Source organism: Schistocerca gregaria, chromosome X (assembly GCF_023897955.1).
Source record: "Schistocerca gregaria isolate iqSchGreg1 chromosome X, iqSchGreg1.2, whole genome shotgun sequence".
Classification (NCBI taxonomy): Eukaryota; Metazoa; Arthropoda; class Insecta; order Orthoptera; family Acrididae; genus Schistocerca; species Schistocerca gregaria.
In genome coordinates this window covers 726,110,737-726,131,346 of record NC_064931.1, presented here as the reverse complement: position 1 = coordinate 726,131,346, position 20,610 = coordinate 726,110,737, and the positions used below count along the sequence as shown (strand labels likewise).

The 20,610-nt window shown below is 38.3% G+C and overlaps 1 protein-coding gene across 3 annotated transcripts in view; it reads left to right on the top strand.

Moving 5' to 3' along the window:
* Window positions 1-20,610, top strand: part of LOC126299597 (exocyst complex component 1) — a 267,483-nt gene that overhangs the window by 236,371 nt on the left and 10,502 nt on the right. For all 3 annotated transcript variants that reach the window (XM_049991619.1, XM_049991618.1, XM_049991620.1), the window contains 2 exons: window positions 5,751-5,904; window positions 19,247-19,392. In XM_049991619.1, coding sequence (XP_049847576.1) covers window positions 5,751-5,904; window positions 19,247-19,392 — 300 coding nt within the window. The remainder of the gene's footprint in view (window positions 1-5,750; window positions 5,905-19,246; window positions 19,393-20,610) is intronic.

Below are 20,610 nucleotides of genomic sequence, written 5' to 3'. Positions count from 1 at the left end.
CTTCTCCATCTATCACTTCAGAATTTTCCATATTTTCTAAGCATACAAGAAGGTTTTTCAGCCCCACAATGTTCTAATGAAACAAATGTCCCATCAGATTGCTGTGTAATGGATCCATGAAAGCCATCTGTTCAACTGCTTTGAGGCTGACCTCCCCACCTTCCTGTCTTATGATAATCAATGTGTGTGTGTGTGTGTGCATTCCCATACGATTTTTCTAGTCTATAATTTTTCCACCAGCTTAACAAGTCCGAGATGTCTTAGTCTTCTAATATTCATCGTTTTGTAATGATTTTCAATAAACTTTAATTCTACACCACCAAGCTGTTAATGATATCTTTGTTTCTGCTCTTTACTGTCAACTTTTTCCCCTTTCAGCAGCATTCTATCTTCACTTCTGTCCCTATTTTGATGTTTAATGAGTCAATATTTTTTTTTCTTTTTTTCAGCTCATCATCAGTTTGTTTTGCTAAAACGTAACCAGATTTTTGTGTTATGGTCTGCCTATCCCTTCTTACGGGTCATGCACAAGGAAGATGCAAAAATATCTCTGTCTAGCACACATATGATGTTGATATTAATGAAAATTTATTTTTGTCATGTTGGTATGCACTGCACAATAAATAAAGTCTGGTTTCAATGCAGTCTGTGGAATAGTTTTGTGCATGTTGCTTTTTAAGTAGCTGTGTTCTCCCAATATTTGTTTATATTGACTAAACTGGAATATCATATCATAAAATCCTTTGTCTTTAACAGGCGATAAGTAGGCAGTTAAATTCAAATATGGCCATACTTTTCTTGAAGATGACTTAAGGTGCCTCAAAATTGCATTCACAGATGTAAACATAAAAAAAGTACTCAATATCATATTAGAAATTTGGTGATTAAAGATGTATTAAATAGCTGTCACCACAGATTGTCAGAAGAAAGAGTATGGTACATTTTGTGTTAGGAGTCCCCTATGAAAAGTTTTATGTAATGTGATTCTCCACATTTTTTTCAGTGGTGCCCAAATGTAAATGAGAAAATTAATTTCCCTGTGATGTTTGGACAAGTCAAACTGATTTTGTGCAATGATTTGTTATCGTTGATAATATGTGGGTCAATCACACCCTGTCAGAAACAATACAGATTTAAAATCAATGAGTGGGAGCTGATGGCCTCACAACTGAAAAAAGATCAGCTTTCATCCTCATCTGAAAATGTTATCGACAGTTTTTGCTATGTTGCATAAAAAGGACTTTGTAAAACTGTGTAAATTTTTGAGGTAACATTCACTCGTTCTCTCTTAGGCCAAACAGTTTTTCAACTCGCCTTTGTCTGACTTTCAGGAAGGCTGTGTTATCTGCAAACCATAGTATTGGTGTAAACCTCCCTTTCAATTTTTCATCATGTGCCCCTTCATTGATTGTCCGACACAAAAGTCAAATAATACTGGCAATAAGTTGCTGTTTAGCTGTACTTTATTCCTCACAATAAATTTTCTCATAAACTGAACTTAAGTAATTGATCATCATATTCAATGAGAAATATTGATATAAGAAAAAATAGATGATTAGTGAAATATGAAATCCTAACACATATTTTGAAAGAGATTGTTTTTATTTTACACACATTCAAACATGTAGAGGAAATTTGCAGTAAATTTTGAAACCAGTTTCTGAAGATTACATTGTACAGTTATCAAACAAATTTTTTTTTAAAGACACGTACGCAATTCAATCTTTAGTAAGCGCATTTCAAAGTGTTGTGTTAACAATTGTGACAGGTAAAATATTAGATGCTAATGACTGATCATGTGCATCAGGAGGGTGACAGAAAATGAGTGTCCAGACAGTACAGATACCAACCATCTATAGGATGCATGTATTACATTTCACAAAATGGACATTGTCGACGTTCAAAACAAACCATTAACTGCATTATGAACACTGAATGAAAAATGATGTGCCACAATGATCAATAAGGTTCACACTGTCATAATTAAAGATGAACTCCTTGGGAGTTACAAACCCTGCAGGATATTCAGCTAGGTATCCACTCTTTTAAAGATTGCATATAGAATCATATTGGTGTAACGGGCTGATAACAACTGGTGGAATGTGATGGCATGTAACTGAAAGTGAAACGGTCTGTGGTAGAGGTTATTGTGAAACTTTCTATCCCTTAGCTGCAGATAATGTGATAATATGATAATACATTTTGTAGCCACAGAAAAAAATCCAGAGACTGAATTTGTCTCGTGGCTCCAGGTAATACGGATTGCAATGTTACACACATTTCAGGAGGGCTAATTTGCTATACCAGAGTATGGTTTTTATATGCAGACCAGGAATCAAACAAAAGCAAGTTATTGTGACCAGCTATCGGCCAAAAGCAGGCAGTGCTCATACCATAGTTGTAGTTATCTTACACCCATTTTCTGACTCTTGTGTGCTGTGACATAAATATTTCCTGCTGCTCTTGCAAGGTCTCGGGGACAGAGAACCTCCAACTTCTTACAGAAAAATAAATAACATCCCAGTCAATTTACCATCCAGATTAACAGTCAGCATAATTGTGTATGAATGCATTAAGGCATTGAAATTAGTTGACCTTGCTATAAGTCTCTTGGTGCCTCTGATTTCAAGGGTTCCTTTCATATGCATTTTCTTTTCAAATCCTGATTCGTTGGAGTTCAAAACAAATTCCTTGCTAAATGATGGAACAAGTCTATCTGGTTTGCAAATTTTGGGACCTATTCTGCAGTTTGCTATGCAACATCAAGTTGAATCTTTTTTTGAAATTTTGTTGTTGTATGTCTTCCAATTCTGTACCACTGTTTGAAGTTATGCAAACATCCACTGGTTCCCTTGAAATTACTGTAATCATATGTTGTGCACAATTTGATGTGAATAACATAGTAGGTTACTATCATGCACATTCTATAAATTGTATCAAGCATTCTTGAGCAGTGCAAACACCAGCTTTTATAACAAGTGTGCTGTGTCCTACCTTGAATATCCATAGTTTTTCTTATGCGCTACACGTTCATATTGCTGTAGACGTATTTGAAATCTCTTTTTTTTTACTATGCTCCAGAAGATCTTCCATGTACATAATTATGTTTAGTATGTGCCCCGTGAACTAAGATTGTCCTTTACTGTGTTTCACTGGAGATGGGATTTGTGGCTCCCAGTCCAACAAGAATGATGAAATACATGACTCGTCACTTGTTTCAATATCAGTTTCATTTGTTAAGCACATACCATTGTCATTGAAATCCTCATGTGAATTGTCCGCACTGTTGAGCTTATATGACAGCAAACATTCCACTGACTCATAAATGCTAATATTTCATCTGCCACTTCTTTCTCACTTTGCGAACTTCCTTGGGTTCCTTTCTGATGAAATGTCAGCTTCAGCCACTGTTATTGTAGATATAATGCAATGTCTTCTTTGTTTATCATTGCCATTTCTGTGCTTTGTATCAATGCCACTAGCACTATGAGCTACTCGTCAACTAAGCAGTCCAACTACGGTCTATAGCCTCCTGCTGTGCTCACCATTGAATACCTCCAGTCCCATCCGTTGTTGCCATTAGCAGCCAATGTTATGGTTGCACAGTACACAATATGCGGGGTGTCAAATGCCATAAATGTCATTAGCTTCTTGCGACCTCACGCTCAAGGGGTTGCTTGTTAGTTGTCTTGTGACATTACATTAAGGATAAAACTTGGCAGCATGAAACTTTCTTCTTTTATGTCAGTACAAGAATAATATCTGTTGCTCATTTGGAAAGCTCAGAGAACATTAATTCCATCTGCAACATTCTGTTTGTTCAAAGCTGGATTTTTATCACTCAGTGTAATAAAAACTAAATAATACGAGAAAATTAATTGACAGAAATATGGGTAGCTATTTAATTTCAATATCTGAGAAGTTTTGTAGTGAACAAAAAGCTCATTCATCCCTTTAATTATATTGATGATCCACATCTACATATGTATTCTGCAAGCCGCAGCAGTGGTGTATGCGGGAGGGTACCTTGTACCACTACTATTCATTTTCTTTCCTATTCCACTCACAAATAGAGTGAGGGGGGAAAACAACTATCAATATGCCTCTATACCAGCCCTAATTTCTCTTATCTCCATAGTCCTTATGTGGAATGTACATTGGTGGCAGTGGAATTGTTCTGCATTCAACTTCAAATGCCAGTTTTCTAAATTTTCTTAAAATAATTTCACAAAAAGAATGTTTCTCCCTCCAGGAATTCGCATTTGAGTTCATGAAACATATCTGCAATACTCACATATTGATCTAACATACCAGTAAGAAATCTAGCAGCCAGCCTCTGAATTGCGTCAATGTCTGCGTTTAATCCGACCGGGTGGGGATCTCGGACACTCAAGCGGTACTCAAGAATGGGTCACACTAATGTCCTGTATACAGTATGCTTTCCTAAAATTCTCCCAATAAACTGAAAGTGACCATTCGCATTCCCTACTAACATTCTTTCATGCTTCATTCATTTCATGTCGCCTTGCAACATTAATCCTAGTTAGTTAGTCAATGTGACTGTGTAAAGACATGTACTACTAATGATGTATTCTACCATTACAGGATTGTTTTGCCTACTCATCTGCATTAATGTACATTTTTCTACATTTAGAGCACCCTACCATTCATCACACCAACTAGAAATTTTGTCCAAGTCATTTTATAGCCTCCAACAGTCACTCAGTGCTGACACCCTGTACACACAGCATCATCAGCAAACAGCCACAGATTGATGCCCACCCTGTCCATCAGATCATTAACGTGTACACAAAGTAAAATAATATAAATCTGTTCAGTTTTTTTTATTTTTTATTTTATTTTTTTATTTAAGATGTTTTTCATTTATTATTTTAAGTTAATGTAGGCACACCACCTGTGCATTTGAGAGACCAATGTTTTGACTCAGGATGCTGCCAAAAATGTGATATAATGCACTGAGAACTACAGAAATGTGTATCAGTTATCATTATAAGGTTTTTCATTACAAACACTGTGTAATCGTGTGTTAGTAGTATAGCTCCCAGAATCAGTAATATACAAATATTTATTCTACTTACATGCTATTAGGTAACATGTCAAGGTACTCCCCTTGTGCACTCATCCACTAGACCCAATATTCATACAGCTGTTCAAGACATTCTGGGAATCATTTACAGGAAAATGACTGCAGTTACAATGGTACATTTTCCATCACGTGTTCAGGATTCATGAAAACTTGTCTGTTATGCTTCATTATAACTGTAGGAACAGTTGGTAATCAGCAATCACGAGGTCGGTCTGAGTGAGTGAGTGAGTGAGTGAGTTAGAGAGAGAGAGAGAGAGAGAGAGAGAGAGAGAGAGAGAGAGAGAGAGTGTTCTTAATTCCTGAATTTGTGATAATTTTTAGGTCTTATTGATTGTTCTTGTCTACCTTCCTCCTCATTATATATGATTAATAATCTTTCCCCTCATTCATGTTTCCACAACTAATTTCTCTTCCCTCCATGAAGAAGGAACCTTTGATGTGCTGCTGTTTAGTTCTGTGTATTTGTCTGTGTAGCACTGGAGGCTGTTGCTTGTGAAGATTACTAATAGCTGTTGCATCTGTCTTTTGTAAATTTTATGAGTTTTGTGAATGGAATTTACTGTTGATGTAATTATCTATGCTGTCATTGTGTTTTGTTCTTTATTTATAATGAGTAATGTTCATTTTTCAATGTTTGAAACAGGAGTTTGCTCAGACTGCAGAAACTATTTTCAAGAGTACAGACAGACGTAATGACTTAGACAAATGGTATCTGAAAATAGTATCGGCTATGTTTGAAGCTATTCCACGTAATGCTGCAGAGCATCACAAAACGCCACAAGAGGTTGTTAAAATGGGTAAGATATACACAAGTCTCCTTCACTCTCAAGAATCTACATGAAAAAATGTAACTTAGTGCTCTGTATAGTAATATGTGCTGTATGCCAAGTACACTGATGCATGTGACAGTCACTGCGGGCACAAGAAGCGATCTACTGGACACCACTTAAATATTTCATTTGAAAAGGAGAATGATCAATGGATAGTTACAGTGGTTTCATCACAATGGTGTTACAGAAAAGGCACAGAATAATATTTTAATAGGATACCATCACCATTTCCGTATAACATGTGCCAAATGCTGTTATGATGGTCTTGAGAATTGATACCAATCACAAAGCTCATTTTTATGTTATTCCTCCTTGCAGCTGTAAAGTTCTACAGCACATAAGGATGCCACGCTTGGAGGCATGGGTCCTGTAAATAGGTTGAATAGCTATTGTGAAGACTGGACTATACTTCAAATTTCCTACCAGATTAAAACCCTGTACAGACCAGAGACTTAAACTGGAACCTATGCCTTTCACGAGAAAAATGCTCTACCAACTGAGCTATTCATGCATGACTCATAAGCAGCCCTTACCACTTTACTTCTGCTGGTGCTCCTCTGTTACTTTTTAAATTTCACAGAAGTTTTCCTGTATACCTTGTAGGATTAGCACTTCTGGAAGAATGGATATTCTGAAAAAAATGGTGTAGCCCTTGCCTAGGGGATTGTTTTCAGAAGGATTCTTTCACTCTGTAGTGGAGTATGCACTGATTTGAAATTTCATGGCAGATTATTACTGTGCTGGACTGGAACTCAAACCTTGAATTTTGGCATTTCACGGGCAGTTGCTCTAGTGATTGAGCTATCCATGGAAAACTGACGAGCCACTTTCACTGATTTACTTCCACATGTACCCCTCTTCTATCTTTCAAACTTCACAAAAGTTCTCCTGCATACTGTATTATGCTACAGAATGAAAGACTCATTCTAGAAACAGTCCCTTAGGCTGTGACTAATCCATTTCTATGCAGTATCCTTTCTTGCAGAAGTGCTAGTCTTGTAAGGTATACAGGAGATCTTCAGTTAAGTTTAGAAGGTAAGAGAATTGGTATTGATGGAAGTGAGGCTGGGAGATCATATTATGAGTCAAGCTTGGCTAGCTTAGTCTATTAGAACACTTACCCATGGGAGGCAAAGATCCCAGGTCGAAGCACAATCAGCAAGTTTTAATCTGGTAGGACTTTTCAAATCAGTGTACTCTCCACTGTAAAGTAAAAGATTCATTCTCGACAAAACTTTCTGGCCTCCATTGCTAAGATGTTTTTGTGTGCTACTTCTCATTCATGGCTGTAGTGACTGTCCCCTAGTGCAGTATGTTGGGGAGGGGAGGTATGTGTATTTGATGTACATTACATTTAACACCTTCATATCAAAACCTGCCAACTGTATGTTACAATAGCAGTTGCGTGCATGTTTTCTCGAACATGCAGTTTGATGCTCTGATAAACTGACCATGTGCATGCCAATAATGAAATACAAGGCAGTCATTCCTGACTGTAGGTAATTGCTTGTGGCTGATGAGACTCAAGAGATGCACAGTTCTTCCTCTCAAAACACCTATAGTGCTCATTAGTGCTGTGGAGACTGATGATGGCTGCCCCCTATACCTTGTGTGAAGGTGTCACCTCTCTGACATATGATTTGATGGTTTAAATTTACTTATTAGCATAATATGTTGCCCTGATATAGTTGGCATCAGACTTAACTTTATTAGGCTTGTGATTTCTGTATCTATAAGAATATTTAAACGTATCTTGAATGATATACAATGTTACATGCGTAGCTGCTTGATCTTATTTGATCAGTTGAACATGGTTTTCTTCATTGTAACAGTTAATTACATTAGTTAGGTAATGCAGCAATTCTGCAGTAGTTACTACTGTGATTAGAGATTATAGCTGCCATTGTCATCATCATCATCATCATCATCATCATCATCATCATCATTTTGCATCAGCTTCTCAGTAAAGACCTCCTTTAGACTTTTTTCCATCTCAATTTGTTCTTGTTTCTTGGAATTCAGCAAACATATTCCTTGGTGCATACACCTGGCTACATATACCATTGACTTCATTTTTTTTACTGTCATAATTAAATCTTCCACAACAGTCAAAATTCATTGTAACAGTTTTAAAAACTCTATTTACTTTACCAAAAAAACTTCAATTAAGCTTCAGTCTTGTTTTCTTATTCATCCTGCTGTTGTGGTCAACTGCCCTAAATTTGGACATTTATGAACAGGTTCTGTGGCTTCATTGTTAATTTGTACTGCTGTCCTTTCAGTGTGTTGATCATATAGTGTTTTGGTCATATTGTAACTGATATTCTGGCATACTTTCAAACTTGTTCTTTTTAGCTCTTTCATTTGTTGTTTATGTTTGCCTTCAGAGAAGTGAAAGGGTTCAATTAAGATACTTTACTTCTTTATTTTCCCAGGATCTGAGAATTTCATCTAAGTTTGCATAGTTTTAACAATGGAAACTCTAGAAAAGAATATCAACAATGTAGGATCATATACTGTTTTGGTCATATAGATTGCTACTTAGTGTAAAGATGACACATTAAGAAGCAATCCATCTTTTCTACAATATTTTAGTAACTAAATTGTATCATCCAGTGAATAATGAGTGAACAACTTCTTTCCAGCATGGCTTTCTGTCATACTTCTTTGCTCTCCTATATACGTAGCTTGGAACTTAACTAGTGGCAACACTGCTGTGGAGACACTATGCAATGGAATGTACTATTGTCACTGATAGCACACATTGGTGACACACCTACCTTACCTCCGAGCAAATGGACTCGCCCATCCCACGTCACCGAGATGCACACAATCAAAGGAAACACAGTCACTTGTGAGCAAGCAGTCTAATGTAACCGTGTCATTATGTTTTCAAAACAGGAACAACGGAGTTGGATCAAGATTGAATGCGACAGAGGCCATGCAGCATGACAGTGTCATCAAGGTCTTCAACAGGCATGCAGGGAATCAGCATTGCCATACAGAACAGTGACACATTGGGCAAAAGCCTTCAACAAAGGTTGGCAAACTGTGGCAGACATGCATCGGGCAGGTCATACTAGCCTCTCTGAAGCTGCTGTTGTCGCATTAGTGGACAATGATCAACACCATACGATTCATGAGGTCGCCCATGAAACCAGATTAGTGCATAAGACTGTGCTTCACATCCTGAAGGAATGCTTGGGCATGCAAAAAATTGCATCACGATGGATTCTGCATGACTTGACGGAAATGCAGAAATGGATGCATTACGACACTGCTCAGTCGCACTTGGAGTGCTATGAGACTCAAGGAGAGGCTTTCTTACACTGTATTACAACACTGGATGAGACATGGGCCACAACCCACAAGCCAAAACCGAAATGCCAATCCAACGAATGACGTCATTATGGGTCACCGCGAAAGTCGAAATTGCATCACAGCCCCAGTATGGAGAAAGTTATGGTGATTCTCATGTACGACTGTGATGGCGTTATCCTAATGCATTACGTTCCTCCATGGCAGACCATCAGTGCACGGTATTGCTGTTCGGTTTTGGAGCATCACCTGTGACCAGCTTTGCGAAAGAAGCGGCGACACTTTCTTTGCAACCGACCCATCATTTTGACTGACAATGCGCAGGCGCATACAGCGCAAGCTGCGGTTGCTCTGTTCAGTCGATGGGACTGGGAAGTACTGTACCATCCACCATACTCCCCGGATGTAAGTTCTTGTGACTTTGATTTGATTCCGAAAATGAAGGCTTTCGCTTCAGAACTGTTCCAGAGATTCAACAGGCAGTAGACCACTCCATTCGCACCATCAACAGAACAGACTGTGCTAATGGTATACTATGCTTTCCACATTGCTAGCAACAAGTTCTACACAATGCTGATGACTACTTTGAAGTAGGTGCAAACTTGTAACTATTTTGTATCGGTTGTTAATAAATAGTTGCCACTATTTAAGTTCCAACCCTTGTATAAAGTACATCCAGTAAACAAAACACGAGGAAAGACAACTCACCTAGAACTGACCGATAATAGCCTAACACAGTATGTTCATCTAAATATACATGATTAATTTGCAATTCACAATTAAATGTAAGGCAGAGGGTTCATCAAACCACCTTCAAGCTACCTCTCTGTGGATCCACTCTCTTACAGCGTGCTGGAAAAACTAGCACTTAAATCTTTCTGTGTGAGCTCTGATTTCTCGTATTTTATCATGTGATCATTTCTCACTGTGTAGGTGGGAGCCAACAGAATATTTTTGCATTTGGAAGAGAAAGTTGGTGATTGAAATTTCACCAGAAGATTCTACCGCAATGAAAAATGCCTTTGTTCTAGTGACTGCCACCCTAATTCACACATCATGTCCATTGCTACACTCTCTGTCTCCTATTTTGTGATAATACAAAATGAGTTGCCTTCCTTTGAACTTTTTCGATGTCCTCCATCAGTCTCATATGATGCAGATCCCACACCCCACACCCCACAGCAATACTCCAGAAGAGGGCAGACAAGCATGGTGTGCGCAGTCTTTTTAGTTGGCCAGTTGCATTTTCTAAGTGTTTTACCAATAAATCACTGTCTTTCATTTGCTGTACCCACATTATCTATGTGATCATTCCAGTTGAAGTTATTCATAATTGTAATCCCGAAGTATTTAGCTGAATTTACAGCATTTTGATTTGTGTGATTTATCATGTAACCGAAATTTAGTGGATTTCTTTTAGTACTCATGTGGATAACTTCACACTTTTTATCATTTAGAGTAAAGTACCACTTTTTGTGCCATACAGATATCTTGTCTAAATTATTTTGCAGTTGGTTTTGATCACCTGATGACTTTACAAGATGGTAAATGATAACATCATCTGCAAACAATGTTAAGAGCGCTGCTCAGATTTTCTGTTGTGGCACAGATACTTACATGCCTTGAAGCTACCACCTTCTATATTCTCAAATATTCTCAAGTCTCGATAACCACACAGATATTCAAATGCATCCAGTCCAAGTGGAAGCATCATTGACACTGATTATGCGTGGTTATTCAGGTTAACTGAAAATGGGGGAGGGGGGGGGGGGGGGGGTATAGGCAGAAGAGACGGTGATACCTCAGATGAAGTATGACATAGGGGAAGAGGGAGAATTGTGGTGAGGTATTATACAAGAGGGGCAGATTCCATCTAAATAGTTCAGAGTATTAGGTGTTGTGCAGGGTTTCCAAACAGGGTGGGTACTGAAACAGCTTTTGAATGCATTGCATTGACATAGTATACCCGTGACTGTAATGTGGTAGGATGTGTTAGTCGAGTGTACAGGGCAAGTGTTCCTGGTAAGTCATCATCAAGAGGAAGAGGAGGATGAGGAGTATTTTGGGTAAGAAGTTAATTTTGTTATTTGTTATGATATTCTTTACACCACTGTGTAAGTGGGTCTAAGACTTTTATGGGTGACTACCTCACTTGGTTTCTGTGCCACACTGAGACCGAGTGAAGTATAGTGTAAGTCATTTCTCCTTCTAATTTATGAATGTTACTATCATTTTCTAATTGTGATAAATTGTTAACGACAAACTTCATATGGGAATAAATGTACAGGATGCTTCATATGTGTGGAATCACGATTCTAAAACAAAGAGAAATGAGTAAACAATAATATAAAGTCAAGTAGTGTGAGATGGAAGAGGGGACAAAACCTGTGAAGCTATGGTTACCAACACAGCAGCCATTTGGCGAAAGGGGGTCGTGTGACGTATCATTCAGACAGAGAATTACTTGAAAAAAGCAATGGTGTGTCTCATTTGAGCAGAACCTTTTTAATTCTCGGGTTATGTCACATTTAGTACTGAATAAGACAAATGCCAATGGTAACACACAAAGGCTACAGGCTGTGTTAGGCATGTTATAAGGTTGTTATCCACATCACTATTCCTCATGGGGTTTAACTAACACATGTAGTGAAATATGAGCACAAGTATGAACAAACTGCTCCTTGAGGTGTGAAAGGTTTCTGGTCTTTACAACAGGCACTACATTCACACATCACTACAGATAGAAATCCAAAGGACTTAAATCTGGGGAACATTATGGCCACTCCGCTGAATCTCTGTGACCTATCAGTCTCTGAGGAAACTGGATATCCACATATGCCTGGAAAGTTAGCTGTTAATAAGTTAGTCCACCATAGTATTTAAAGAAAGTTGGAAAGCACATCTTTGTCTAACAGCTGCAGATAATGAGGTGATGTTAGTGTACCCTGTATGAAGAAGTGCCCAGCAATATGAGAACTCCATATTCCATTCCAAACTATAAATTTTGATGTACCAACTACCCTCAATGGATCCATCCAGTGACAGCTACCACTTGATTAGTATCTGTATTTCTGATTATTTATCTCTCCAATCACATAAAAATTAGCTTCATCAATAAATAGTAAATCGTAGGGGAAATGATGGTTTTCATCCAATTTGCTCATCACACATTCTGTGAACGCAGTGATCTACATCGTCCTAGATGAGATTTTTAACATTTGCTTTTTTGAAGGGTGGCATTTATGTGTGGCCACCGTTCATTGTTGAATTTCAGCTGATCCCAGTTTTGCTGCAAGATGCATTGAGTACTGCACTATGGACTCGTTTAGTAAAAAAAAAAAAAAAAAAAAAAAGAGAGAGAGAGAGAGAGAGAGAGAGAGAGAGAGAGAGAGAGAGAGAGAGAGAGAGAGAGCCAGACCAACAGTTGACCTTGCTTTATTTGTGGCCATTCTGAGTTGTTCAACTTTCGGTTTATCTGCAATAGAACCAGTTTCATGGAATTTTGTGACCAGTTTCACCACCACACACTGTGTAATGGGTGGTCTATGATCAGCATTGGTTGACGTCCTCTGTGATAACATGGGTACTCCACTCTTCTGATATCAGGAAGATCTCAGTGTGTTTGGTTTGTGTTATTGCCATCAGCTTTGCTTCACCTGTAGGGAAGAAACATCAGCCATAACTTGAGAATAAGTAAAGCTATGCTCAGATGAAAGTACCATTGTTTTTCTCATGTAATTCTGTGTGTGTTATGTCACATGACCCCCTCCCCACCCCTCTCCATTTGGAAATTACAAGTTGCATTTACAATGCCAACTTCAAAAATGGCTGCAAGGTTGGTAACATAGTCTCACAGGGTTTCCCCTCTCCCATCTTGTACTACTTTACTTAACGTTTCTGTTTATTCACCTGTTTTAGTTTCAGAATTGTGGATCCACACCTGTGGACTACCCTGTACAGTGAGGCAGTTGTCAGTAATCCCAACTGTTTAAAGAACTGTCTGTGGGGTTCTAGAGTTGGCCCCATATATTTGACTTACATGCTTCTTTGTCACAAATGTTTACATCTTCAGAGTCAGGTTATTCCAGAATAGGATGCTGTGAGACATTACTAGGTGAAAATGAGTAAAGCAAGTTAACTTCTCACATCCTCATGAGAGAAGCACGGGACAGTGGCTTCACATTTCTTGTTGCAAAATTTGGGCATGATAACTGACTGTAAGACTATGACATCAATGTATTTCACTAACTCCTTCCTACAGCAGATTTGGCATACATGCATGAGGGACTTTTTAAGAGGAATGGTTGGTAGTTGTCAAATTGGAGGTACTGTTGATGATTGGTTTCTGTATCATGACCAGAGGATTTTATGACAGGTGGAGATAAACACCTAAGAAGATAATGTGTTGTATTGGGAAGGATGAGGTGAAATCAGTTAGGGATTATATGTTGAGGTTCTAGTGGAAAGAGTGGAGACACTGGGGTCATATAATGAAGATGATGTCATGTTGGTGCCCATTGCAGTTCCACATATTTATTTGTAGGTTTGGCCTTCAAAGCAGAAACAGTTATACATCATTAAACACTGTCTCTAATCCTTTCTTTTAATTTTCTATAACTTCCTCTTATTAGCTACTTAAATTCTATATATGTCTGTTATTGGTACAATAATTTATATTTAAAATTATTTTCATATATTTTATTTTTATTTTTTTAAATCATCTTCTGTTGTATTTTGTCTCTTGACTATCTAACCATTAAGTCTTGCCCTGGCAGTTCAGAAAACTGTCCTTAGTCCTACAAACTACTGTCTAGCACTTTGTATCCCTCCCAATGAACTTACTAATAAGATCTTTATTTCTAGCTGTCACCCATCTTCTCATAAAGAACTTCTTTTCCAGTTCCATTAATCCCTTATCCTTAATACTCATATTCAGTTCTCAGACCTGTACTAACTGCCTCTACTCCTAACTGCTCCTACTCCTTTTGAAAAATTATTTTACTCTCTGACAATAATTCCATGCATCTCATTTCCATCATACACTGTTGGTGTATAACAACTAGAGTGACATCTTGACAGCATGTAAGGAATTTCTCTCATCTGCTTACACTGTACTCTCAGCCAAGAGTACTTCTACCCAGTAAAGAACCTATAACTACACCCTGCCCATTTATCAACCTCTTAGACTCCAAACAGCAAATTTACCCTGTTTGCTGATGATACCACAATTCTAATTGATGATTATATAGATCACAATATTGAACAAACTACAAATACTGATTTTAATGACATCTTAAATTGGTTCTCCTCAAATGGTCTCTCATTCAATGCAAATAAAACTCATTATATGAGGTTCCATACATCACAAAGTAATCTCGATGAAATTAACATAAAATGTAGAGTTCACCCAGTACAGAAAGTTGAAGATAGAAAATTCCTGGGTGCTTATATAGACAGCAAGTGTAATTGGTCAGTTCACATTCTTCATCTATGTAAAAAACTTAGCTCGGCAACATTTGCATTATGGGTAATTTCTTCAGTGGCAGAAGTTGACATGATTAAGGTTGCCTACTTTGGCTACTTCCACTCATTGATGTCATATTCTGGGGGAACCAACCACTTGCAAAAAAAGTTTTCACCATAAAAAAAAGCAATCAGAATAATGTGTGGGGTCTATCAAAGACATTCTTGCAGGCACTTGTTTCGGAAGATAGGTATCCTAACAAGTGCCTCACAGTATATTTTTTCCTTGCTGACCTTTGTGTGCAAAAATTATTCTATCTACCAAGACAACAGTAAATTCCATGGCTATAACACCAGAAACAAAAACAATCTACATTTCAAAATGAAACGCCTCACTCTGGTACAAAAAGGAGTTTACTACTCCAGCATTAAGCTGTTCAATGCTCTCCCACTACATATCAAATGTGTTCATACAGAACTGCCAAAATTTAAACAAGTTCTCAAAGATTACCTGACAGAGAAATCTTCTTATACTGTGGATGAATATTTGAAAGAAAATGTATACCATCACTATACTTATTGTGTCTTGAAGTAGTTCAGTTGATTGTATTGTCCACTTGAGCATTAGCACACTTTTTATAACAACAGATTGGCTGTACCTGTATTTACTCTTGTAGGCCTAATATCTGATTTAACTTTGTGCTCTTATTTTTAGGGTTTAATTGAAACTCCTTTTTCTGTTAAATGGTTGTTATGTTATCTAGCTGACATTGTATCTATTACTGTATTTATAGTATGTCTTACTTAAATTATGTACAATTTGGCATTGAATTGCCCTTGTATTTATTGTAAGTTTAAATTGAAACCTGTACAATTTGACACATTCCATATCCTTGTGATTGACTCACTAACTGGATCTACGGAACATGAAATAAATAAATAAATAAATAAATAGCGTACCTTGCTGACCTAATCAGCCTTTCTTATCTCGAGAGACTTCCTTTGACACCCCCCCCCACACACACAAGAAACACCCTGCTGCTGAACACCCTCTCCAGGCTCTCAGTGCTGTCATAAACATACTTTCCAGAAACCTGACCCTCACAGAAGTTTTGTCCCCTCTAAATGTTTCACTTTTAGCCCCAAATACAGGTTTGTACTTACTGAAATAATAAAGGACATGTTTTCTGTTACTCATTTACTTCAGTGCAAAAGATTTCTTCACCACCTACCTTATGTTATGTTATGTTAATCGGGGACCTAGAAACGATGTAGAGGCTCCATCCCCGCCGCAGCCACAGTGGTCCTCAACCCCACGACGACTACCGCAGTCCACTTCACCCCTCTGCCGCCCCACACCGAACCCAGGGTTATTGTGCGGTTCGGCCCCCGATGGACCCCCAGGGAACATCTTACACCAGACGAGTGTAGCCCCTATGTTTGCGCGGTAGAGTCTTGGTGTTGTACCCGTACATGGAGAACTTGTTTGCGCAGCAATCACCGACATAGTGTAGCTGAGGCAGAATAAGGGGAACCAACCCGCATTTGCCGAGGCAGATGGAAAACCACCGAAAAACCATCCTTCCCGACCGGAAAGCCGTGCATTAGACCGTACGGCCAACTGGGCGGGCACCACCTACCTTACTCACCACATCCTGCCAGAAGCACACACTAACATGGTGTCAGCCCCTTCCAGCCGACTAGCCACAGACAGCCTTCCAGGACACACTGACATGGTGTCATCCCCTGCCACTCAACTAGCCAATGACTGTCTCCCAGGAATTCCTCACTTCCAACCCGGCTTAACTTTCCTTCTCCAAATCTCCTCATAGTGTGTCAAATATTACATCTATGTGACAAAAACCAATCCTGACCTTGTCATCCTTCTTATTGACCCCACCACTGTTATCACAAATCAGTTACACGCCATACCAGTGTGATTCCATTACATGACCTCACGCATCTCCTGCGTCCTATGACCTGACTTATAGACATCCTCACACTGTTAATCCCTTGTACATCAACCTTTTACCTACTGCCCAAGCTCCATAACCTCTACATAAGTATCTGGCAGTCTTTGGAAGCGGTAACATCAGTCAAGTATCTGGGTGTGACTATTCTAAATGATCTCAAATTGAATGATCAGATTACACACGTAACGGTTAAGGCAAACTCTAGATTGTGGTTTATTGGTGGAATCCTGAATCGATGCTGTCCTTCAACAAAGGAAATTGCTTACAATACGTTAGTTCGGCCAGTCTTGAAGTATTGTTCGTCTGTATGGGACCCTTACCAGTTGGGTCTGATTCAAGAGATTGAGAAGGTCCAAAGAAGAGCGGCAAGATTCGTGACTGGTACATTTAGCCATAACGAGAGCATTACAAATCTTATAGAAAGTTTGAAGTGGGACACACTTGCAGATAGACGACGCGCTAAACAGAAGGGACTGCTCTCTAAATTCCGAAATCCAATCTTCACCGAGGATGTAGAGTATATATGATTACCACCAACTTTCAAATCACGTAATGATCATCATTCAAAGGTAAGGTAAATAAGAGCTCGTACTGAGGCATTCAGACAGTCGTTTTTCACTCGCGCGATTGGAACAGGGAGGGAATATGACTTTGGCATGAGTTGTGCCCTCCGCCATTGGTGGCTAGCGGAGTATAGATGTAAATGTAGATGTAGATGTAGGTTTCACAGAACAAATTACAGACTATTTCTGAACCATCCCATGTGGGAAAAATGTATACTTAAATCTTTCTATGAGAGCTCTGGTTTCTTTAATTGTATCAAAGCATTTGTTTCTCCCTATGTAGGAAGTCTACAAAACATTTTATCATTTTAAATAAAAAGCTGGTGAATATATTTTTTCTTCTACTATAGAACAAGTAGAATCATTGACCACCAAATTTGCCATTGACATTTTTACCCTTGCTTAATTTGGAATTGTTACTAGAAGTAAATTCATTCTGTATTCAGAAGTCATTAGTTAGTGCTATAAACCACACAGATATTTTAAGAGAGTTACAAACGGTCCAGATGCTGGCATCTGAATGGTAAAATAATGCAGATTGTGTATCTACATCTACATCTACATCCGTACTCCGCAAGCCACCTGACGATGTGTGGCGGAGGGTACCCAGAGTACCTCTATAGGTTCTCCCTTCTATTCCAGTCTCGTATTGTACGTGGAAAGAAGGATTGTCGGTATGCTTCTGTGTGGGCTCTAATCTCTCTGATTTTATCCTCATGGTCTCTTCGCGAGATATACGTAGGAGGGAGCAATATACCGCTTGACTCTTCGGTGAAGGTATGTTCTCGAAACTTTAACAAAAGCCCGTACCGAGCTACTGAGCATCTCTCCTGCAGAGTCTTCCACTGGAGTTTATCTATCATCTCCGTAATGCTTTCGCAATTACTAAATGATCCTGTAACGAAGTGCGCTGCTCTCCGTTGGATCTTCTCTATCTCTTCTATCAACCCTACCTGGTGCGGATCCCACACTGCTGAGCAGTATTCAAGCATTGGGCGAACAAGCGTACTGTAACCTACTTCCTTTGTTGTCGGATTGCATTTCCTTAGGATTCTTCCAATGAATCTCAGTTTGTAATGAAATATTTTTAGTTTATCTGCAGTAAGTGTGTTACAATCTGTTACGATTGAGCATTATTTCATGAACAACAACAGAAATAGTATGTCATATGTACATTGTTTTGATTTCTAGCTGGATTTGAGATAATTATTAATAAATCACAAGACAACTAAAAACATTTTACTTGTGGTCATGAAAACTAGTAAAGTAAATGTTGTTCTCACATTCAACAATAATTGGTTCTGGTAAATTTGACATTGGGAAAAAGTCTAGAAATTTCAGACATCTTTTTAAAATATGAAATAAAGTTGTCATCCAGAATCAGAATTATTTGTGGAGTTGACACACATGTGTTTAAGCAACTAGAATATTAACCATAACCTCACAGTATGCCAATCCACTGATGGAATTTGTTGTCAACAATCCATTGCACTTTGAGAGTAAGACAGAGATTCATAAATACAATCTTGAAGAAAAAATTATCTGCACCTCCCTGTAGTGAATCTGATTTTTGCACGAAGAAGAAATTGTAATACAAAGTTGTAATATTATCTGACAGTTTGCCCAAGGAAATAAATCATGTATCTTGCAGACAGTAGAAGTATTGCCAAATATGGTTTAAAGTTGTTCCTTCTTAATAATTCCTTCTTACCACATCCCATGTCATAACTTATTTCATGAATGTAATTATAGAATCAAAATTAATAATGCGGGTTGATTTTGAGGAGGACTAGGAGCAGAGTTGTGTGCAGGGGGGTTTCATACTGGATAAACCTTTGGTATTGTAACTGTACTTAGATATTTTAGACATGATGGTAGTGCTTCAATTATCTTGTAGGGTACAGTATTTGCAGTCATATTTTTTGAGTGGTAAGTGTGTTCAAAAACTTGAATTTCACATTCATATGTCTTCTATATTGTTTCATTTTGCAGAAAATTTTCATCACCTGCATGCTCTGCTGTCCCAGTTAAAAATTGCTGTTCTAGATGGGTTACGAAAAGAAGCAAAACAGAAGTATAGTGAAGCTCTGAAAGCATATGTTACCCAGTATTTTGGAAGACCTTTGATAAAATTAAATGTAAGTTACTTTGTGATGAAATCTGTGTACAAATTCTGTCCACTATTTACGTTTCCTGTGCCTTTCCTTATTCCTTATCCAGCAATGCATATGCTACCAGCTGACTAAGAGCTAAGAATGTGAGCACAATATATATTAAATATATTCATCAGTGTATTTAGCTGCACAAACTTTTGTTCATAATTGGATGTAAAATGACACATTCCAAAGATGAAATTGTTTCACGTTTAAGGCCTTGTAGCTAGCTAAATCAGTCAGCATCTGTGATCTGCATAATTTGACAGTGTCACCTTAGAATACAAGCAAGATTTTAAATATTTTGAGATAAGAAAGTAATGAAAAAGATATGATCTAAGACTTACGATAGTTAATGAAAATGAGTAAGATTCCTGAAAATAATCTTTCCTCCTGTAGGCCATGCACATTCATAACACCTTTGAAACAGGAGCATATCATACAAATTATAAAATAGAAAGAAACTTCCACATGGGAAAAATATATTAAAAACAAAGATTCCAAGCGGGAAAGCGACGGTCGAAGCAGCCGCCGGTTGCGAAAGCTCTAAATTCTGTGTGTGTGTTTGTGTGTTTTATTTATTGTGCCTGTCTACTAGGGCTTTCCCGCTTGGTAAGTCTTGGAATCTTTGTTTTTCATACAAATTATACATAGATACGGAATACAAATAATTTTATCAGTAAAGGTGACAAATCACCAAATAGCTGAGGCACTAAGTTGTTGACAGGAACATAACCAAAACATAACATTGTTAGCTTTTGGGCAAATCCTTCTTCATAGCTATGAAACAAACGAATGCACGAGACCATGTGACCTGTACAACCATGTTGCTCTTGCTGATTATGTAGTGTCAGTACTGCAGCTGGACAGTGGTGAGGAAATAGGGACAAGGAGGTGAAGAGTAGGAGGGAGGGTTGGGGAAGTGTGGTTGAAGCTAAGAAGGAGAGGCAGTAGATGCACAGAATATGAATGTGACACTGGTAAGTTCATTCTGGCTGCAGGCAGGGCGAGATGTGCACAGTGACATTGAGGAGTGGTTTGGGAGGTGAAGATGAAACAATTGAAGAAAGAGACTGTGGAGAAGAGGGTGTGCATGCAAGATGAATGAAGTTGGGGGGCACAGTTGGACATGGGTGTGGAGCGGAGGCTAACAGAGATTTAAGCCAGGGAATTTGGGGATCGAATGATGTTTTGCAAGGTCAA